This window comes from Lemur catta, chromosome 18 (genome assembly GCF_020740605.2).
Source record: "Lemur catta isolate mLemCat1 chromosome 18, mLemCat1.pri, whole genome shotgun sequence".
Lineage (NCBI taxonomy): Eukaryota > Metazoa > Chordata > Mammalia > Primates > Lemuridae > Lemur > Lemur catta.
The window spans coordinates 7,624,765-7,648,920 of NC_059145.1; the positions used below are offsets into that span (position 1 = coordinate 7,624,765).

A 24,156-nucleotide genomic window follows, 5' to 3' on the forward strand; every position below is an offset into this window, starting at 1 on the left:
AGCCCTCTTCATTCTTGGTTTTAGTCGCTGTCAGTATGGTTAAAACTATTTCTGGCATAGAGTATTTTTGCTAGTCACATTTTTTTTAATGGAAACAAACGAGTTTCTTGGTCTTTTGGAAAATAAATGCTGTTAGATTTTTAGTTTTAAAAAAGGAGTGATACCAAAATACACAATATAAAGAGCAACGAGATATATGGTTATATAAATACGGCCACAAAAATAGCTGCAACCAAGTTGTGAACTGGTTGTGATGAAATCAGCCAACTTAGTTAAGAGTTAACATGAGCCATTACAAGATAATGTGCATGAGAGGCATACCCTGGTCCCCGAGGGGACTCCTCTGGCGAAAAGGGACATCAGGAGAGTCAACATAAGGGGAGAAAGGCATGGGCTAGAGAGGAAGGGAGAAATGTCGTCAGAGGAGACTGATCCACACAGGTTATGCAGAGCTCTGGGTTCCTCAAAAGACAGAAAAGGAAAACTGTGTCTTGAGTAACTGGCTCTGTGTGATGACGAAGAATTGCCATAGGAGACAGTAAATCTCCAGGCAAGTGACATCTGGGCTGGTACACAGATGTGGCGACGGAAAGGCAACCTAGGTACTAAGCGAGATCCTGCGGATGGACGAACTTGGGCCCATGAGAGCAGCCCCCTTGTTTCAAACACGCTCTTGTCTGTAGTCAACTGGGCCACCCTTCTATCCCAAAGGGAAGAGCTGCGTGTCATCTCAGAACTGGACATGGGCCACGGAGAGGGTTTTGGTGGGAAGGCTCCTCGCAATGACCAGGCTCCTCGAGAATTCCGACTTATCCTGCAACACCCGACCTGATGCCGTCCCCCTGCAGACGCCTCCAGCACCCTGCCCAATCCATCAATACCTCCCAGACAGAACTCAGTCTGAGACGAGGGATGCTCGGTCTGTCACTAGGTACTTACAAAATTCCTCAGGGTAGGGGCACATCTTACCTAACAACTGTGCAAACAGAGGATGTTTTAAATAAAAAGTTCAAATGAATTAAAGACAGTAATCATAAGGTTAAAAGAGACATCTATATATTCAATGAGATAAAAAGATCACAATATTAATATGACTCTAACTGCTTTAACATCTGATCAACTGTGCATATTTAATGTGTTCAGTCGTAACTTCTGACTTACAATTGTGAAGCCATCACCACAATCACAATAAAGAGCACATCCGTCAGTCTGAGTGTCTTCCTTGTTCCTTGTGCCTCTTTGCAACTCTTCCCTCTTCCCTAAATTCTGCGCCCTGTTCCCTGGCAACCTCTCATCTACTTTTTTCAAACTATACATTACTTTACATTTTCTAGGATTTGATATACAGTATCTATACTCTTTTGTGTAATTACTTTGCCATTCATTCATACTGTGTGTATTAGTTTGTTACTTTTTATTGCTGAGTCAAGTATTCCATTGTGCTTATCCATTTCCTGCTGATGAACATTTGAGCTGTCTGTAGTTTTTGGCTATTACAAAGAAAGCTGCAATGAACATTCATCTTTTATGGACATGTGCTTTCATTCCTCCTACATGAATACCTAGGAATGAAATGGCTGGATCATATGGTATTGTAAGTGTAACTTTGTGAGAAACTATCAAACTATTTTCCAAAGTATCTGTGTCATTTTACATTCGCACCAGCAGTGGTGAAGGTTTCAGTTCTTTCATTTCATCACCAACACTTCTCATCCTCACCAAGACCTGACCTATTATTTCTTATGGTCAGTCTTTTTAATTTTGGCTTCATATCACTAAAACCTTCCAATAGGTGTTTAGTGGTAGTTCATGTGGTTTTTAATTTGAATTTCCCCAATGATTAAAGAAACCGAGCACTTTTTCATGTGTTTATTTTTTATCTGTATGTATTTGGTGGAGTGTCTGTTCAAACCTTTTGCCCATTTTTTTTTTCTGGGTTGTTTTCTTGAATGAGCATTGTGGGTTCTTTATATAGTCTGGATATCAGATATATACCTTGCAAAAATTTTCTCCCAGCCTGTTTCTTGTCTTTTCATCTTCTTTATAGATTTTTACTTTTATGAACCGTACTTTTGGTGTTGTGTCTAAGAAATTTTTGCCTAGCCCTAGTGTTCTATTATATTTTCTTCTAGAAGTTTTATAGTTGTAGACTTTCACATTCACATTGTATGAACCACTGAGAGTTAATTTTTCTATACGGTACAGTCAATTCCCTACCCACGGCCTACATCCCAGCCAACCTAACCATTTCCAAATCTCCAACAAGCCCTGTTCTGCATCCCTGCTGAGCTTCCGTAGAACATGAGCCCTTGGCTAATGCTCTTCAAGTCTCTGCCCATCTATGCCAGTCAGGTAAGATACCTCCTTTGTGTTCCCTCAGTGCTGTAATCACTGCGCGTTGGAAGCATTTGTCCTGTACCTCTTTCCCCACAATACAATGTGCTTCCTGAGAGCAGGGCTCATGTCCTCTTTGGGTGACTCTAGTGCCTAGCACATTGCTTGGCATAAACAAGCATTCAGCAAACGGCTGCCAAATAAACATATAAATGTAAAAATAAATGCTTCCTTCACATTCAATTAGTGGATAGTCCTGAAAATCCACTTTTATTAATGGGACTATAAAAGAATTAGGACTTAAAGAAAGAGAACTATTACAGGACCCAAACCATATCAATTTTATTCCCAGTGAAAGTGCCAGCAAGAATGACCTAAGTTTAAAAAGACAACAGGAACTATTCTTCAAGAAAAAGCATTCATGGAAGTGCCAGATTTTAGGCAGTAAACTTTTTGGTTTACTGCAAAAATTTCTGTGAGTCACCTGCCCACAGCTGATGGCTTTTGCCAGCTCTCTGCTTGGGACAGGATAAGGCGTGGGGGGAAGGATGAGTCATGCTGAATGCTCCTCAAGCATCACCATTTAAAAAAGCCCAGAATGTTCAATTAGTTTCATGTTTGCAGAGGAGTTTGGTCATTTCCAAGGTAAAAGCCCAGATAAATACATCCTTGCAGAGGAGGCACACCTGGCCGTGGGAGTCGGGGGAGCAAGGGGAAGGCCAACTGAGGCAGACACCTCCCACGTGGGCATCGGGAACTGCTGAGGAAATGATCCTTGAGCCTTTGTAAAAAGGGCATGGTAAAGCCTGCCTTTCACAATAGTATGTGAAAGTGGTTTGAACACAGAATAGTATGGGTATTAATACAAGCTGCCTCTGTATGTGTTTTAGTCACGGCTATATTATCAATTAAGTCCTATGGTCCTCTGTATGTGGGAAAAACGCAATAGTTAAGTGTAACAGTGACCTTGAACTTGGGAGTGGTAGGTTTATGTGGGAACCTCAACAGTATTTAGCCATTACTTTTTCAGCAACATCTTCTATTGCGTTCTGAATGAGTACAGCTACCACCAGACCCCTGTAGATAGTGAGGCCCTGGGGCTGGTCTGTGAGCGATGCTGACCACCTCTCTGGACCTTGACACAGGGGTTTCTAAATCAGTGGCCCCTTCAGTGTGAGGCTGAAGGCTTCTGTGGGAAGAGTGAGTGAGGCAGCCACTTCTAAATTATGACTGAAGGGTATACGATATCAAGCAAAGCTAATAGACACACATTAAGATGACGCTGCAGAGAACATTCGTCTTATCACTGTGTAAAAGCCTGGAGTGGTGTGGCAATGTGGGCTAAGACGGGGCTGACTGCTTGTATCATTTGCTAGTTCCTTCAGGTGAGAAATGCCAGGATACATCTAAAACAATTGCCATCGCTCATAGCAAGAAAATTATGCAATATGCTCGGCTACACTTTCTGTCCAGTGTTTGTCTCTGAGAAATTAGTGGAACTGAGGCAACCATTCCACACTGGGACCCCAGGTAATTACTACTCTAGATTAGTTTGTCATTCTGATAGTATGGATAGTGACTTACAGACACATCATTCCAAATTCACATCATCTCTTCATTTTTACCTAGCGAGGCATTCGGTAGGTGACTAAGTGTATAACTGAGCTACGATCTCTCAATAGCAGTGGTCTTCACGTACAAGAAGCTTTTTCAAATATCTGAGATTAGAAATAAAATGTTCCTGGAAACATTTTTATTTACATAAGAGTCTGAGAAAAATGGACCTTCAAATTCTTTGCTCACTATTTATGTAGCAAATATTCTGTATACTTTGAAATCCAAAAAGGAATGAAAAGAATTGAGAAAATGACAAATAAAACTGGGTCTTACCTTCAAAAAGGCTTTCTTTTCCAAAGTGTTCATAATAAACGGAGGGATAGCTGAAAGTAAAGACAAAGCCACTTAAATCTCTATTTAATGTCTATTTTCAGCTCACATCTTTTCCAACAATTTGACAGAAGGCTTATGTCACTTTTAGCCTATTTTTTCATACTGGCAAAGTAAAAACTATTTGTGATAATTCTTTAAATTATTAAATTTAAATTTATTAAATTGAACACTGTTCTTACTCTCTAGATTTTTGAAAAATAATGTGATGCCCTCTGCCAGCCAGAAAGTTTTATAATCTTGAAGAGAACTTGACATTTAACTTTAAACAGGCAACAATATAAACCTCAGGAACCTTTCCCTCCTGTATCATTGAATAGTAAAGCCAATGCAACCTTTCCTGGGTGCCCAACACGGGTGGAGCACAGTGTAAAGAATCTGGCCTCAGCCAGGCAGACAGCGCTTCGGCACAGTCTCGACCGCTTGCTAGCTGGGGGACTCTGAAACAGTCACCTAACTTCTCTGAGCCTCAGTTTCCTGTTTTCCTCACCTACAAAATGGAGAAAACTGTATTAAAGTGACCCTGATGATCTGATGCAACAAGGTGTGTGAAACGCTAGGTGTGTGACGGGCAGCATTACTTCATTTACTCGTAATTTTTTTTTATCAGACTAAACTGTCATATCCTACACTTCAATATGTCAATTACCCTTGTAAATTTCACTGAGACAGAAGGATTTTGTTTTTCCTCTGGGGACTCAATAGCATTTACAATGACCAAGTCATCGGAAATGGATTTGTTGGGCTGGCTGAATTCCAAGAGGAATAAGGCATTTCAAAATGGGAAAGACCAAAACCTAAAGCAAGCCCACGGTAGAAGTTGGAGTTATAACCTCAATTTCAGCAAATTTGGAAATCAGGGCTCGGTAGGCATGTCGGGCTGGGCTCCTCAGCCTCCTCCTAGGTGAGTGACAAGCGTGCTGGTCTGGACTCAGGGAAGCTTTGTCTGCATTTCGGGACTGTGGCTTCCTAGCCACGCCCACAGAACACACTGGCATCCTGCAAGGGTGCCGAGGTGTTCCTTTGTTAAATCAGACAACAGCGGTCTTTCCCCAGTTAGCTGGAATGTGAATATGATGTTCTTCAAAGTTTTCCTTCATGCACTTTGGTTCAACTTCTGTTGCCTGCTCCTACTTGCCTGCTAATGAGCATTCACAGTGACAGAAGGAATATAAAAACTGCAAAACATATTAGTAGGAAAACTGGACAGTAGTTGATGAAATATGCTTCATTTGGGAGCTTCATTTTAATAAGCAAAGTGCTGTTTGCATTCAGTTCAGATGATAAAATTAAATGTCTTAATATTAATAATATATTCTGTTTAATACTAATTTCTGTTTCATCTGTAACTCCCAGGCCCTCTGATTTCTGGGTGAGTATGAGAACCTTCTCTAGACCTGGCCTGAAGGTAGCTCTAAGCAGCCCTATGGGTGGCCCAGAATCCTCAGAGGAAATAAACACAATGTAGATTTGCTGCTTTGGGTGATACCAGCCCCACGCCCTATGGAGAAAACTAAGCAGTGGCTTAGCACACGTTTTATTAGTAGCTGCTCTAACCATTCCAATTTGCTCCATGTTCCTAGGGTTTCCTATTGATACAAATAAATCTTTGGTAGGAATTACTTCTTACTTCTACCCAAGGACTTTGGAAGTTTCTTTTCAAGGTTTATAAAGATCAAACTCCTTCCTGTCAAATTCCCATCCCTGCCACTGTTCGGCCCTGGCCCAATCCGCCACTGTCTCTCGCCTGGAACACTGCGGCAGCCCCTGAACTGGCTCCATACAACGTTCTCGTTCCTCCTTCAGTCTTTCATCAACCCAGCACCTGGAGTGACACGGTTAAAACCTAAGTCGGACTGTGCCACCGCCCTGCTCAAACTCCTGCATGGCTTCCTGCCTCTCAGATGAAAAGCCAGGCTCAAAACGCCAGGGCAGCCATCCATGCTCTGCCTCCGTGGCCTCGAGACACCCTTCCTACTGCTCCCACCTCCCTCGCTCTGCTCCAGCTGCACCTGCCTCCCGCGATGCCTCCCACACACCAGGCACGCTCTTGCCTCTCTGTTGCCCTCTCTGCCCAGGATTCTCGTCTCTGACCCCGCTTGGCCCACTCCTCCCCTCAGCCAGTCTCTCCCCTGGCTGCCGCTGCTTCCACCCGAGCACCCGCACCCTCCTTCCTCTGGCCCTTAGCACCATCTCACACACTGTATACGTCATTTACTTGTCTATTCTCTGCCTCCCCCACAGAAGGAAATTTCTCCTAAAAGGAGTGACTTTTTTTGTTTGTTTGCGATCCATAAAGGCTTGCTCAGTCTATATTCCCGGAATGAATGAATGGATGACAAAGTCCTACTGACCCATGCCAGGGGCTGCCATGAGGATCCTGGAGACGACCACCTGTGTGATGGCTTGTTTTGCAGCGTTTGCCGATTCCCCCAAGCGGTTCCCGTTTTCATCTGTGACCGGAATGCCAACTCTGAGCTCCCTGCAGAGCAAAACACATGCAAAGGAGTTCTCCAATGCCTTCACGAAATGTCTTGAAATAATACTATGATGGGAAAGATCAAGTCCCTACTTAATCCAAATACTCACTCAAAGTGTCATTTCTGGTACTAACAAGTTTATTTTTAAATACCATGAACAAGCTTAATCCTCCTGGGATAGACACAAAAGTAAAATAACACTAGTAAACTTTCTTAAAAGGGTGTACTTTTTTCAACAACAACAATATGATTTGAAGGGTGGATATGCTAGCTTAGAGAAAAGGCTAATTTCTACACCCATGTGCAAATTTGAGCAACTTTCCCAATGATAAATAGATACAATACATGGCATTATTAAGTCAACTACTTAATATACTGACACAGAGGAAGTCACTAGTATGTGGCCCTTATTGGATATTTATTAACTATAGTTAGTAACACTATAACTCCTATTGATACCGTTTTTGTTATCCATTCCAAAATGCTTTTTCTTGTCCTTTCTTCTCCTTTAATTTGTGTCAGTTCTAAAAAATACTTCCAAAGATATAGATTAATATTACTTTAAGGCCCAAAAGAAAATTCTGGTGGGGGGAAGAACCTATCTTAGAGAATAAACTTTCTTTGCCCAACCCAAGCAAACTCATTGTAAGCTTGAGACAGATCTTTCAATTCCACAGACACAGAAAAACTAATCTCAACGCCCACGCACTCCCCAGCTCGCTTCCATAACTGGCAACTCGCGGCTAAACTTGTTCCATCAGTGGGTCCATCGCCACCCCCAGCCCAGATTATTTTGAAGTAAATCCCAGATCTCATATAATTTCATCTGTACATATTAAAATAAAAATTTAAAAGTTTCAACAAAGCTAATTATTACAAGAGCCTACCCTGTCGAGCGCAAGCCCTTGCTACAAGTGTGTGTGGCTCTTACCTTTGCCTCATTAGTGGAATATTAATGCAATTGGCAGCAGCTACGGCAGCAAAGGGAACAAAACGTCCTACCAGTGGCGAGACATGCTGCGGAAGAGAGAATTCCGAAAGCATCATCTTCCCTTTCCTGTATTACTGGATGGAAATAACTTATTTCTACTCGAAAAGTCTTAAAAACGCAGAGTCCTATTTGTATAGAACTCAGGCCAAGAGTACTTTCAAAACTTGTTTCCTAGTGGTATTTTTCTATGTCCGGCACGGGCGTGCTGGGACCAGGCATGCTTCTAAGACACTCGACGCTTAGCGTGGCTGAATGAGCGTGGGCTTTGGAGTCCCAAAGTCCTGAGCTCAGACGCCGGCTCTTCCACCTCCTCCGAGCTTACCACAGCCTCTAGCAGGCCGCGGGGAGGCGAGCATTTGGCATTTCCTACGCAGCGCCAGGCACAGGCCACGGGGTTGGCAGAGGTAACAACCCTTCCCAAACTTACTGGAATATATAATTAAAATATACAGCTAAAGATAATGAGTATGATAAGAAAGTCACGTGACTTGAACTATTTTGAAGAACAACAGAGGGACTTTGAGCCAGGCAGGTGAGAATGAATTAAGAAGTTTATCATGGGAATAAAAATCCGAGTACCTTGGTTAATGCATTAAGTCCTAGAGCTGTTGCTACGGCACCAGTTGTTGCAGAAACGTAAGCCGTTCCCAATTCACTGAAATGAAAAAAGGATATCCCATAAATGACGAGTGCCAGGGATCTCTGGCACCTTATTTGAAGAAACAAGGGGAAAACACAAAAGAGCATGATCAAGAACGGAGAGTCCACAAAACAACATTCCTTATCACTCTTACAAGTAGAAGAATCTAGAGAAAAAGCAAATAGTCCCATAAAAAATAGGATTCTTCACATATAACCTGACTACGATCCCAAACAAGTAGACATATAGACTGTGTATTCATGGGAGGGAGGGTTTGTGTGTAGAAAGCTATGAATACAGGAAAACATGTATTGGGCTAAATGTTTGGAACATATTTGCTTAAAAAAATACTTCTCAAAATATTAATATACATACTGAAAGCATAAATGAAGTGCTGCCGTTTTAAAAATGTTATCTTACTGTATAAAAATACTAAGTCTCATCTTCAAAATGCAATAAAGCACAAGCAATCCTCTCTTCCTTTAAAAGAAATTTTAATTATGATAAACTCCGCTGGGCTGCAGATTTCAATATCCTTTGTTCCACATGATGATGGTAGAAGAATATGGGCTGTCAAATGCAATCTTAAGTAATAAAAAAAAAGAAAAGCGCTTTTCTTTCAAGTGTAATACAAGTTATGCTGACATTTTAATCTGTCAGATTTTTTTACAAGAGGCAAATTTTTAAACCCATTGTTTACTTTTGGGCTCCAAAGGTGAGCTATTTTTTTTTTTTTTAAGTCAGATATAATGGTCATATCACCATGGTCTTCCTTGATTTCTCCAGACGCCATATGGCTGACCCCTCTCCTTTTGATGTTGCTGGCGTTGACCTGGGCAGGGTGGAGGGGTACAGCTTGCCATTTACCTGCCTGCCTGCCATGTGTCCTACAGTGGCAATGAGAGGTATCATTCTATTAGCGCTGCTGACGGCTTGAGTCATGTCTGAGAAAGCAGGTTGGAAGAAAACGGTTGTGTTGATAGAGGGAGAAAAAGAAGCAATTTACTTGAAAAGATGCTACATAATATTCTGAACAATATAAGCAGTTTATACAGACACACTGTTTTAAACAGGACAGCATCACCACTTAATCAAATGAACACTGGAGAACTGCAGAGGGCCGCCCCGAGTCTCACAGCCTTACTTTACAGTGAGGGGAGCGTCTCCACTTCTGTTGGTGTAATTGACCACAGCGTTGAAGGACTGGTTAATCCACTGCCAGAACACCACCGCCGGCGTAGTCCTGAAACAGAGCGATCGGTCACACACCCACCGTCACTCGGACCTGGACCTAACCGCTGCACAGAACAGAGAATGTGAGCACCAGAAACCAGGGAGGAGACAGACTGGGAAGGGAGAGAGTGGGGCAAGGACTATGCATCTGGGCTGTCACAGGCTTAGCACCTGTGTGGCCAGGCAGACGTTTAACCTCTCTGATCCTCAGTGTCCTCATTCAGTAGATATGGATGACACCAAGCTCAGGGGGTTGCTATGAGGATGAAGTAAGATAAAATTTGTAGAGGGCCTGGCACAGACATATACTGAGTGTCTACTGAGAGTAGACACTCAATAAATGTCAGGTCCCTTCTTTGGGGGAAAAATGAAGCCATTTGTAGGCCAAGCAGTCCTGACCCCTCCTAACTGCATGTGTAATCCTGTATCTCTGTGTCTATGTGTACACCTACACCTATATTGTATCTATACCTATACCTATATGGATGGAGCAAAAGGAGAATTTACTTACACATTCTTTATTTTCTTTCTCTGCCTCATTTTCTTTTGGGTCTAACATTTGGGGAAAAATTCAATCTCATTTTGAATGAAGAAGAAGATGGTATTTAGCAGAGGAGAAAGGTAAAAAAGACCCCTAGAGTAGCAACATTTATACAAAAGGGAGCTAAAAATGAAATAACATTTATTTCTTTTCTAAAAGCAATTACACCCCCATTTTATTTTTCCAATTTTATTTTTTGTTTTATATATTTTTGGAGGACAATGTGCTATCTGGACACGCACTGTGGATGATTCAATCAAGCCAATTCCCATATCATCACTTGCTATACTTATGAAATGACACTTATCTCAATAAGATTATTTAACATAAAAATGTACTTTAGGCTTTTGTGATATCAAACAAACTCTTGTTACATAGCCATCACTTACCTATAAAAGGTCATCATGCAACCTGTGATGGTCATGTTCATTGGAACCTGAGCTGACATTCTTCCTATCAAAATCATCTTTTCACCAGTGTCAGGATGAAAAGCTGAATCGTAGATGTACTTTGCTCTCCATAATTCATTTTCTGTAAGACCTGGAGGAACAATTCCTTGCCTAGGAAAACAACAACAAATAACATGGCAATTTTTCATTTCAAATATCTCACTAGTGCCCTAGAGACAAGTAGCTGCAAAGTTTGAAAGTTTACACTTACCTAAAACAATTCTGCCTGGATGGAGTGACAAATCTAACTATTAATATTATATATGTAGTCAGTAAAAATTTCAAAACATAAGCACTTAAAATGAACATTTCAAACCTATTCATTTTAAATTATCTGTAATTTGGAAAAGTAAAATAAAAAGTCTTGTATAATACGGAAGTATTCAACTTTGAAATATTCTTTGTCTTAAATGACATTTTAAAATGTATTTTGAACTTTGCACACTCTAAAGTATTTTTAACCAATTAGATGAAAGTTATGGTACTCAGGAATATTGATTCATTTTTAAACCCGCAGAAAGAAAACCTTGCTGATGAACGTTCTTAGTGGGAAAAAAAAAACCCATGTGATGCTGGAGGCGGAGACTGGAGTGATGCACCGAGAAGCCCAGGACACCAAAGCCATCAGAACCCGGGAAAAGGCAAGAAGGACCCTCCCCCAGAGCCTTCAGACAGAGCATGGCCCTGCTGACACCTTGATTTCAGACTTTGGGCCGCCAGGACTATAGGAGAATAAATTTTTGTTGTTTTAAGCCACCCAGCTGGTGGCACTTTGTTACCGCAGCTTTAGGAAACAAATGTATCATTCCTTTAACTGTTGCATAGTATCCCACTGCATGACTGTAAAACGCTGTGTAATATATTAATATTATACCAACCCCCTAGTGTTGGGCATTTTAACTGCTTCTAATTTTTTTCATTTGTAAAGGATGGGGAAGTAAATAAATCTTTCCTTACATTCAAGACTGTAAAACGCTGTGTAATATATTAATATTATACCAACCCCCTAGTGTTGGGCATTTTAACTGCTTCTAATTTTTTTCATTTGTAAAGGATGGGGAAGTAAATAAATCTTTCCTTACATTCAAGACTATTTCAAAAGCAATGAGTAAATGAGCTGGAACAAAAGCCATGTAAAATATTAAAACTTCAGACATACCTTTTATCCTTTTTCTGTATTTGAGTTATGTCTTTTTAAAAAATCATCTTCATCAACAGTAGCATCATCATTATTTACATAATTTGTACGCATACTGTGGCTAGATGTCTTATCTGCTGTTCTGAACATTTTTATTTTTATGCACTCAGACAGGAATAAAGTGTCTACCTAGAAAGACTATACAAATGTTCACCTACACTTGTAGCATTTTCATAATAGCTGTTTTTGTGTGTGTCATTGAAGCTTTTAATCTATTGAGAACTTATCTTAAGGTATGAAAATGTAGAACTTGCTTAACTTTATTTCCCAGTCGGCTGGTCTGCATCAGTTGGGATTTTGTGAAGACCAGGCTAAATTTCTAGACCTTCTATTGTGCTCCCACTTACTACATATTCCGATGCCGACACCCACCATTTAAACTGGACAGTCCATTGCAATATTTGATGGAGCAGCTGTCCCGCACTCTGTTCTTTTTCTTGCTCTAAAATGCCGTAGTTGCACTCATTAATTTATTCTTCCAGATAAACCTTAGAATTATTTTGTCAATTTTATAGGTGATCACAATTGTATTTTGACTGAAACTGTATTGATCTGGAGAGAATGACACCTCTACAATGTGAAGCCTTTCTATCTAGGCCTACTACATGTCACTCTCGTTGCTCAAATGCTTCTTTTAGTGACTCCCAGTGGTCCTGTCACTGCCACACACCTCTTGATAAGTTTGTTCCCAGGTATTTTACTTTTTTTTTCATTATTTTTGTGAATATGAATAAAAGATAGTCTAATTGATTATTGCTGGTATACAGGAAGCTACCAACTTTTCATATATATTATAAGCTGGCCCCTCATTGTAGTCTTTTATTTGTTCCATTGGTTTTTTAGTTGATTGTCAAGAATATCATTTCCATAAAAAAAAAAATTGTCTCATCTTTTCGATTTTTCTACATCTTATTTCTTTTCCTGTCTTACTGAATTGGTTAGGGCTTCCAGAATGTTCTATTCTAGTGAAGACGAAGGCATCCTGGGCTTGCTCCTTACCTCAATGAGAATGCCTCATAGTGCAATATTTCCAGGGGAATATCTTGGATATCTACAGATATTATAAAAAAGTGAAAAAAAGGGACCCATATTCAAGTTTGGAGAGATCGATTAAGCAGCTTTCTTCACTCTGGATTTCTTGCAAACTTTAAAAAGTTAACATGTGACATTCTAAGAATGGGATGTGAACTTTCCCAAATTTGACTAGGAAAACTCCCTCCTTCCCCTCTCCCCACCTCCCCGTTTCTGCAAGAATTCCATAGGATCCCTTTCTAAAGAAGTCTTTTTGGGAAGCTCAGTTCCAGTGTTTCAGTATTTAGTGTGTTGCTGGCTTCTGACGTGGGGAATGTAATCTTCATCACGTTAAAGAAGTACTACGGATTATTCCTAGCTGATTATTTTGTGAGAAATAGCTGGACAATTTTAGGTCCTTTTGGGTGTCTATCCAGATGTGACTTTTTTGCTTTGACATACTGATGTGATAAATTACATTAATAAATGTCCTAAAAATAAGTCACCTTTTCATTCTTAGAGTAAATCCTACTAGTTCATGTTTTAATACAAGGTTGGAGTTGATGTGCTGGTATTTTATTTTGGATTTCTGTTTTTTTTTTTTTTTTTTTTTTTGAGATAGAATCTTGCTCTGTTGCTCCCGGTAGAATGCAGTGGCGTCTTCATAGCTCACAGCAACCTCAAACTCCTAGGCTTGAGGGATCCTCCTGCCTCAGTCTCCCGAGTAGCTAGGACTACAGGCCTGTCACCACACCCAGCTAATTTTTTCAACTTTTGGTGGAGATGAGGTCTTACTCTTGGTCAGGGTGGTCTCGAACTCCTGATCTCAAATGATCCTCCCGCCTCGGCCTCCCAGAGTACTAGGATTACAGACGTGAGCCACCGCACCTGGCTGAATTTCTACATTATTAATTTGTAAGATGGACCATTGTTTCCTTTTAGTACATTTTCATCATTGATAGTATCTCAGGGTTGCAAATGAATTGGGAAGTATCTCCTTTTTTCCTATGCTCTCATAACATTTTTGAATTAAATCAGCTTTATTAAGGTAAAATTTAAATACCACAGAAGTCAACCATTTTAAGTATACAATTTGATGAGATCTGAAAAATGAACACAGTGGGGTAACCACCCCCAGAATCATGGTACAGAGCAGCAGTCCCCAACCTTTTCGGCACCAGGGGCTGGTTTCATGGAAGATAATTTTTCCATGGACTGGGGTGGTGGTGGGGGTGCAGCAGAGCTCTAGAGTGGTCTGGTCCCTAATGGAGGGTGGAGACCACAGGTATAGAGTATTTCCTTCTCTCCAACAGTTCCCCTGAGCCCCTCTGACGTCATTCCCTCACTTCCTGCCAACCACTGATCTGCTTTCGAACACCACAGCATTGCCTCTTTGAGAACATCACATAAATGGATTCATACAGCGAGTGGTATTTTGTGTCTGGCTTCTTTCACTTTGCATAGTGCTTTTGAGATTCGTCCTTGTTCATACCATAGTTGGTTCATTGGTGAGTAGTATTCCATTCGATGAATGTACCACAGGTATTTACCAATTCTCATTTTAGCTGTTCTAGTAGGTATGAAGTAATATCTCCTGTGGTTTTAATTTGCATTTCCCTAGCAACTGATGATGTTGAGCATCTTTCCATATGCTTACTTGCTATTCCTGTATTTTCTTTGGTGAAGTGTCCTAAGTCTACTCAAATCTTTTGACCAGTTTTAAAAACTGGGTTGTCTTATTAATGAATTGAAAGAATTCTTTATGTCTTCCGGATAAAAATCCTTTATGAGATGTAAGTTGTGCAAATATTTTCTTCCAGCATGTGAACTGCATTTTTGTTTTCTAAACAGTGTGTTCTGCTGTAGAAAAACTTTTTATTCTGTAAAGTCCAATGTATCTGTGTTTTCTTTCCCTTTCAGTTTCAGTTGATCAGTGTTCATCCTATGCCCTAAGAAATCTTTGCCTATACCAAAGTTATAAAGATTTTCTTTTGTTTTCTTCTAAAGTTTTATAGTATTAGCTGGTATATTTAGGTCTATCACCCATTTGAAGTTAAATTTTGTTTGTGGTATTTTTATATGACTATCCAATTTTTCCAGAACCATTCATTAAACAGAATGTCCTTTCCTCATTGAATTGTCTTGGCACCTTTGTATAAAATCAATTAACTACATATGTTTGTACCTATTCAGGATTCTGTATTCTGTTCCAGGGATCAAAATGTCTACCCTGGCCCTTTTGTTACGACAGGGGGGCCCGTTCGTCGTCTGTGGCGAATGCATCTTTGCTCTTGCTCTGTAAACCTGTCTTGCCCTTCCTCAATAAGCTTTGTTTTATGCCAACATAAATAAATAAACAAATAAATGTCTATCCTCATACCAATGCCAAACTGTCTTTACTATGAGAGATTTATAGTACATGTTAAAATCAGGTAGAATAAATTCCTCAACTTTATTCCTTTTCAAAATTGTTTTCAATGTTCCAGGTCCCTTGTATTTCCACATACATTTGAGAATTAGCTTGTCAATTTCTCCAAAAAGCCTGCTGAGGTTTTGGTGACTACATTGAATCTGTTCATCAGTTTGGGAAGAGATGACATACATCTTAACAATACTGAGTCTTCCAATCCATGAACATAGTATGTGTCTCCATTTAACACAAAACAATAGACTTCTCTCTGTAATTTTTGTGTGTGTATGTTTTGTTGTACAGGCATTTTACATATTTTGTTAAAGCAATCTCTAGCTATTTAATATTTTTCTAGCTACTGAAGATAGTGTTATTGTTAAGATTTCAATGTACAGTTTTTAATTGCTACTAGATAAAAATAAAATTGATTTTTGTATATTAATCTTATTATCTTGTGATTTTACCAAACTCTCTTATTCTAGTTACTTTTCTGTTTTGTAGGTTCTTTCTATATAGCTGATCATGTTTTCTGTGAATGAAGACAGTTTTACTTTTTCCTATTTTTATGTCTTTTTTTTAATTTTGAAATTTTCTCTTATTGCACTAACTACAACCTCTAGCACAATGCTGAATAAAAATAGTGAGAGCAGAAATCTTTGCTGTGTTACCAGTCATAGGAAGAAAGTGTTCATTATTGAACCGTCAAATTTGATGTTAGTTGTAGATTTTTTGTAGATGTACTTTTCCTCTTCCATTCCTAGTTTGTTCAGAATTTTATCATGAGTGGAGGCTGGATTTTGTCTGCTTTTTCTGCATCTACTGAGATGATCATATAGTCCACTCATACAGTGGTTTTCAAATGTTAAACCAATTGTGTTCTTGTTATGAACTCCAGTTCTGCTTATTTTGAGCATTTCCCTTTGTGTATATGGCTAGATTTAATTTGTTAAATCTTGTTAAGGATTTTTATTTCTATGCTTATGACACAAATGTTCATAATTTTTCTTTTAATCCCTTTGTCTGATTTCTCTATCAGGGTATTTGTGGACTTATGGGAGTTTGTGGTAGAACTGGTATTACTTCTTCCTATGAAAAAATTATTTCCTTCACTTGTAAAGCCATCTGGCCTTGGGGATCACTGGGGGAAAGGTTTTTTTATTTGTTTTCTTACCATCTTGCTATTTGCTTTCAGTTAGTCTCATCTCCTTGTCACTCCTTCCTCTTTCCTTGCCTTCTTTTGGATTGAGTCAATTTTAGTAATTTATACACTGTATTCATATAATGTTATATATTTCACTAAGATTTTCAAAATTTTTAGCAAAAAAGCTACATAATAGGCTTCATTTTTATATTTCTATTTCTCTTTTAGGTAACTTATTCCTTTTGTTATATATTTTGAGGGTTTTTTAAAATTTTATATTGATTAGACTTGCCAGAGGCTTATCCTTTACTGGGTTTATCAAAGAATTGATTTTTATGTTTATTTTTTTAATTCTATTCATTCATTTCTGACTTCTTAAAAAAATTAACTCTCTCTGTTTTCTCTGAAAAGCAGTATATGTAGTAGCTAACTGCACAGACTCTGCGGTCGGACTGTCTGGGTCCCAAGCCTGATTCTACCATATACCAGCAGCATGACTCCGAGCGAGTTAAACTCTAATGCCTCAGTTCTTTTATTTGAGAAATGGGGATAACAATAGCTATCATAGATAGATAACAATAGTATCTACCACCGGGGGGTGTTGTGAGAGTTAAATTAATGAATATAAAGTGATTAAAGCAGTACCTGGCACACAGTAAGTACTACGCAGGGTTTACTACTTTCTTTTTATGACTCTGTGTTGTTCTCTAGCTTCTTAAGCGGAATTCCCAGTTACTCACTGTCAGCCTTTATTGTTTAGTCATAGAGATGTGTAAAGCTATAAACTTCCCCTCAGAGTACAATTTTGGTGCAAGTGCTTAAAGTTTTATATTGATTTTCTCATTGTTTTTACTTTATAATCTTTTGGTTTTTCTTTTTGAACAGAGTTAAAAGAGTATAAGAATTTTGATGTGATTAGACGGTCTATCAAAGACTTACAAAGGTATGTCAGAATTTCCTACTATTACGATTGTGTGCCCTGTTCACAGAGCAACTCCTGCTTCCTTTCATTTGCAATTACCTTTGTCCTGCTTTTTAATGTTAGCCACTTTCGTTACCTCCTTTTGGGTTCACGCTAAGTTGGTGTCCCACTAGAACTGCACGTCGGTACTCACACTCCCTGGGGGTACACTGTCGCATGCTACTTCTTTGACCCCCAACTAACCCTCTCAGCTAGTCTCCCCTGAAGGTTCATGGCTGATTTATCTCTTGGTTGGGAGGTGGAAAACTCTGAGGTATTTCTTACCTGTTAATCCAACAATGGGTTTACTAGTTAATATATCTAAAAGTTTATATCAGCAACAGAACCACAACAAATACCCTTACTCCTCATTTGGAGCAGGCCTAGGCAATGTATCTCCCAGACTTTAAGGGTCTATATACTTTGAAAGGGACACATTTAGGGATTCTCGGAAGAAGGTACTGTAATTTTACACGTACAATTACATCATACATATTATCAGTCAGGTACCTGGTAAGTGCCATTAACTGGGGTGCCATGTCATTATGGAGCTTTAAAAGTGTTTTTCACTCAATTTTAAAGTCTTTTATTTTAATTTTTGGTACATTAGTAACTTTGTTAAGGTTTATAATTTTCTGTGTATACATATTCTGACTTTAACATGAAACATGTTAACCTAGAGGCTTTGTGGGATTTTTTTCCTTTTTTTTGTTTGCTTTTATTATTATTTTTAATTGATGCAAAATAATTGTATACATTTATGGGATACAGTGTAACATTTTGATACACATATAGAATGTGTAATGATTAAACCAGGGCAATTAACACATACATCACCTCAAATATTTATTATTTCTTTGTGTTGGGAACATTCCAAATCTGCTCTTCTAGCTATTTGAAAATATACAATCAATTGTTATTAATGATAGTCACCCTGTAGTGCGACAGAACACTAGAACTTATTCCTCCGATCCAGCTGTGCTTTTGTATCCAATAACCAACCCACGGCTATGATCTCCCCCAGGTCTTTGGTTTTAATAGGAGATTTTAATCCTTTTACATATATTGTTATAACAAAGCTATCTGCCTTCTCCATCTTGTTTTATAGTACTTTTAAAGCTTCTACATCAGTTCTTTGGTTTTGTTTTTAGTTACATTGATTGCAGTTTCTTTAGTTTTATACTTCTGAGTTTTAGAAAATATGTACTAATATTTAACTTGAGGTAACTTGAGTTACCTTTAAAATTCTCAAAAAAAATTAAGATTATATAACACATTTCTCTATTATAGTAAACAGCAAAATCATATATATTTTTGAGATTTGTTCCTATTTAAGGCAAGATGTTTGGTGTAGTTTTAAATCTTCCACTTTCTTCTTTTCTGATACCACAATCTAGGGCTTTAGATTCAGATAGATATTACTATTTTTCAGAAAACACTTTATTTCTTTTATCCTATGTAATATTTTCTAACTAGGGATACAACAATTATTTCTATTTTAGTAGGTTTTAACATTCATCACTAGTCTATATTATGACTCTTATTATTTTTGCTTTTTTATCATAGTCAAATATACATAACATAAAATTTACCACTTTAATCATTTTTAGTACACAGTTCTATGACATTAAGTACATACACATTGTTGTGCAATCATCACCACTATCCACCGGTGGAACATTTTCATCTTCTGCAACTAAAATTCCGTACCATTAAACAATAATTCCCCATTCCCTCATCCTCCTGGCAACTACCATTCTACTTTTGTCTCTATGACTTTGACTACTCTAAGTACCTCATATAAGTGGAATCATACAATATTTGTCCTTTTGTGACTAGGTGACTTCACTCAGCATAATGTCTTCAAGGGTCATTCATGTGGTAGCATGTGTCAGAATTTCCTTCCTTTTTAAGGCTGAATAATATTCCATTGTGAGTATACACCACATTTTGTTTATCCATCTGTCTGTTGATAGACACTTGGGTTGCTTCCACCTTTTGGCTACATACAAATAATGCTGGAGCATAAAATGGGGGTACACATATCTGTTTGGGTTTCTGTTTTCATCTCTTTCAGGTATATACCCAGAAGTGAAACTTTTTGATCCTATCATAAGTCATATGTTTTTCTGAGGAATTACCATTCCTCAAAATGGTGATTACAGCTTTCTTATCTTTGAGCTTAATTTTGCTTCATCTCTTAACCACTCAAGAAGGGTTTATGAAGAGTTTTTTTTTTCATGCTCTTGCATATTGTTTTGTTGACTTTGCAAATAAAGACAATCTGGTATAAAATTCCTGGTTACAACTGTCTCCTGAAAGCATTCACTGTCTGCTGGCATTCAGTGTGTAGATGAAAAGGTTGAGAACTTTCGGATATCTGTACTTTTCTAATAGCTTTTTCCCCCCTTGTTCATGGATGTTTATGGATTTTTACAAGTTTGTAGAAAAAAAAAGAAAAGAAAAAAATTGCCACGTGTGAGTCTCTTTGTTTTGAGGTCTCTTTGAGACATGTTATTCCTCACCCAAGCAAAATCCCTTTCTGCTACATATTTAATATTGCTTATTTACATTTTTTCTAATTTCTCTTGTAGGAACATGAATAACCATATCTTTAGTCACCATTCTCTGTTCCCCTTACATACTCTTTCCTCCAGCTTTCTCTTTCTTATCTCTAACACGGACTGGCCTGGCCTGTTTCTGGATTGCCCGCAAGCTCAGAATGGCTTTTTTAGAGGGCTGTAAAAATAAATAAACAAAACACACAAAAACCGTATGTGACAGAGACTGTATGGTCTGCAGAGCCTAAAATATGCAAATCTGGCCCTTTATAAAAACAGTTTGCTGACTTCTGACCTCCAGCCCGAGCTTCTCAGGTTCTTCCTCTGTATTTCCAATTCTACTTTGTCATGGTGCCATTGCTGATGTTAGTTCTCCACCACTGTCTTTAGTGAAGATTTCAATTATCCAATTACATTTTTAGGCTCTTGGCAATCTTCCGTACATCATCTTCCTTTCAACCACACGGTAGTCTTTTCATCTCAATCTCTCCTCTCTACGGCTGCTTCTCCAGACTCATAGAGAACATTTATTTTACTAAAGTCCTAAAATGTGCTTCTGCTGGATCTTCCTCTACCTCGTCCTTCAGTACTTTCTCCTAAGGCCCCTGAGGTTCTGCCTGCGTCCTCCCTCTGTGTGCATACTGGCCATGACAGAATCCGGCTGGACTCGGTGTTCACAGACTGTCATAGGTTCCCTCCTAACTACCTAGATGCCCACTGAACACCTGTCTCGGATGCGCTGCTCACGGGCACGCTCAAGCGTGCAGCTTCCAGCAAGCCAGTCCCCGTGACGTTGCCCTACTGCCGGAGTCGGCAAACTGCTGTGTGTGGCCTGTATGCCCCATTAGGTAAGAGTGGTTTTTACAACTTTTAAAGGATTGTAAAAAAAATAAACAAACAAAAAACCAAGAATAATATGCAACAGAAATGCTTTGTGGTCCACAAAGCCGAAATATCTCTTATACGGTCTTTTACAGAAACAGCTGCCAGCTGCTGCTGTAGTGTCTCTCTACACAGGAGCATCTTCTCTTACCTCCTGCCTGGCTCTCACGACGGAGTGCAGCCCAAATCCACCAGCCCTTCTCACCTGGGCTCCTACCGACAGCGTTTCATTCACTGGGGCTATGGCTCAGAAGCAACCAACCTACCCCTAATTCTTGGCAGCTTTTTTTTTGCATGATGCTGTCTCTGTTCAGAAACAGAAAAATGCATGGGGTTGTTGTATTGGAGAATAGAAGGCAGGGTGCTGGGAAAAGGGGACCTCACAGATTGGCACTATGAGCAGGAGGGATGACTGTCTCACTTTTAGGTTACTATGAGCCCTGGATATCTGTGTTAAGGGTCAGCAATTTCGTCAATGGGGGATACAAACAGGCCTTTCTACTCATTCTTTTTTTTTTGCCCAAAGGATTCTGTTGCAAAAAAAAAAAAAAAAAAGATGTAAAATCACTAACTAAAGGTTTAAAAACAATGGACTAATATGATGATGTATTTACACATTATGTCAAAAAACATACTCATTAATATTACCTGTAATCATGTACTGTTTTTCTTGCATTCTCTAGTTGTTCGTTTGTTAACAGAATATTCCTCGGGTCAGTTACAGTGAAGAAATGACTGGCTCGTCCGACAAAAGTGCTTTGATCCCATCGAGGCTCCTTGATGTTGATGTCTGGCGGCAGCTCTCCAGACATGGTCCTGGACTGCAGAGTCAGACAGACAAGGCCGTGTAAGGCTTACACTGTCACGACATATTTTGTATTTTATAGTCACACGAGATCTTCAGGTCAGGATTTATGTACTCTCTTCCTATTTATAAGGATAATGTTGCTATAAATGGCAGAAAGACCACTGAAATTCACAGCTAACTTTGTCTACAAATCTCAATGGATCTTCACCAAATTTCAATAGTTTCCTGCATTATTTGTCTTTACAAGTACATAGTATTTCAACATTCCTTACTTGTTGGATACCTAGAAATACTCTAGAGAAAATAAAAATATAAAAAGTTTAAAAATAGTATCAGCAGTGGCAGGATCTGATATTTGAACCCATTTTTCTGGGTGAAACAAGCAAATGTCAAACTACTACTGCATTCTGGTCTCCTGAAAGTGTTATTTCTACCAGTAAAAGTGACTAATGATGCAAAAAAAAAAAAAACCCAGAGGCTTAAATACTAAAAATTACACAATTAAAAAAAGATGCAGATTCATTCAGTCTTCTTTAGCACAAAAACCACCTATCAAAAATTAAAAATTATGTTCTTCAATCTACCAGGAACATAGTGGGAAAAACACACTCTGACAGCCCCATGAATAAGAATAACGCTGTAGCATATAATTATCCTCATAAAATTTTTATTTTCTGGCTAAAGAACCACCTCTTTTTTCTAAAAGTAATTAATTTCTTTCTCTGAGTAATACATGCTTATTTTAGAACTGCATTATATTTTTGTAATAGATGCTTACTGTAACATTCTGAAAAATATAACCTTATTATAGCAAAGAAAGAATAAGGAAACAAAATCTCCCGTCATCCAGCCACTCTGAAATAATTATTGTTCATGTTTCAGTGCATTTCCTTACAGATGTTTTCTATACATGTTATCATAGAATTAAAAAATAAGTTGATATCATACTGTATGTTTCAATATCTTGATTTTTTTGCATTTATTTCATGAGCACCTCCCATGGCACTAAATATTCATTCTAGATACATAATATTTTTACTGTTGATGTTTTCAGGTTTTCATAATTACATATCATGCTGAATCTTTGTCTACGAATCTATTTCTTTGCAGCTGGTGTTACCCTCAGGCTAGATCTCTCTGCATGATATTAGCAGGTCAAAGCGTCTAACCACTATGAAGGTTTCAAACTATTGCTTTCTTACACCTGTTTCTGTTTCCTACATTTTTCATACTAGTTCTAATTATAGCTTTCTTTTCCAGGTAATTTTTCATTAAGTTTTTTTTTTTATTTTTGATACTTCACAAGTTCTCCAGTATATTGTCAGATGTTAATGCTGGGTACTCCTGCAATTTGTGCTTTATCAAAATCTCCAATTAGTACATATCATGGACCATGGGATCAAAGTTGAGCATATCGGGTCCACAGATGTGAGGAATCTAGTGCAAGGAGAGCAGCTGGGCGGTGACAGTGGGACGACAGGAATCAGCCCTGCGATCCTGGAGCAGGCTGGCATGGCGGACACGCAGGAAGCCAGCGGCAAAGCTGGTGAAGCCACACTTCTCCCAAGGGCACAATGCAGCTATAAAGCATCGTGACAACTCCCTTTTTTGAGTGACTGCTGCTTTTTTAAATCTGAGAAACCTTGTTCTCTATAATCACAGATGGTCGGAAACTTTGCTGTTTGAAATCATAACAAGAAGAAGGAAACATCGTCTCACTCTTGACATAGAAAGGGGGCCTGGATTTCCAACCCAGGTGCAGAGTTTCAGATTAGGAAATTTTTAGATTCTATCCAGGTCTATTTTAACTTTATAATTTCCAAGGAAACAGGCATGTTAGTCCACTTCACAGTCCAAACTTCTCTACCCAGTCCTGCTTTGAGCCTATCAAAATACTGCTTCACTAAACTTTACCTAAACTCCACTATTTTCCAAAATGTTATAATAGATCTATCTTCTCCTTTGTTTGGTGAGACAGAAAGTTTCTCAGGTGTGTGGTCTCCTCATTGCACTGAGCCAATAAACATGACCTTTGTTGGACTAAAGGTTTAACCCTACAGGTCTTTGGTCTATTGGGCTATGATAACAGAAATATCTAAATTTCAAATTAGAGCATATCAAATTGCACATGTTACATCCAGGGATACAAGAAATATAATGTATGTCAAAGAGCTGTGTCGTTATATGGAGAAATGTCTAAATTTTGAATTAGAATATATTAAATATATTATTTGTAACACAGAAAAAGCAAAGCGAAGACTCCAATTCATATACAGGGGAGTGGTAAGTAGTTTTCAGAGTAGGCTACAGAGACCCAGGGCTGTGCTAAGGCCCCTTAGCAATCTATACGGAGTGGAGGGGAGTTCAGGCAGCTGGGTCTGAGCCTCTAAGCTTGTGCTCACTTAGGGCAGATACGCTTTTATCTGCCTTTGACATCTGTGTTTTATGACAATGATTCTTTAAAAAGAGGTTTCTACAGCTTGGAAAAAGAAGAAAAAAGTTGAAAACCACTACTGGAGAAGACAATCTGAATATCTAGAAGAAGATTCATGAAAGTCCAGAGGCCCTG

General features: G+C 38.7%; 1 protein-coding gene across 3 annotated transcripts in view; it reads right to left on the reverse strand.

Moving 5' to 3' along the window:
• The window catches only part of SFXN1 (sideroflexin 1), a 42,269-nt gene that overhangs the window by 6,211 nt on the left and 11,902 nt on the right, over window positions 1–24,156 (reverse strand). For all 3 annotated transcript variants that reach the window (XM_045529913.1, XM_045529914.1, XM_045529915.1), the window contains exons 2-8: window positions 21,428–21,600; window positions 10,556–10,726; window positions 9,537–9,635; window positions 8,332–8,407; window positions 7,693–7,778; window positions 6,636–6,763; window positions 4,225–4,274 (exon numbers count right to left, since the gene is read on the reverse strand). In XM_045529913.1, the coding sequence (XP_045385869.1) occupies window positions 4,225–4,274; window positions 6,636–6,763; window positions 7,693–7,778; window positions 8,332–8,407; window positions 9,537–9,635; window positions 10,556–10,726; window positions 21,428–21,591 (774 nt within the window). In that variant the 5' untranslated portion in view covers window positions 21,592–21,600. The remainder of the gene's footprint in view (window positions 1–4,224; window positions 4,275–6,635; window positions 6,764–7,692; window positions 7,779–8,331; window positions 8,408–9,536; window positions 9,636–10,555; window positions 10,727–21,427; window positions 21,601–24,156) is intronic.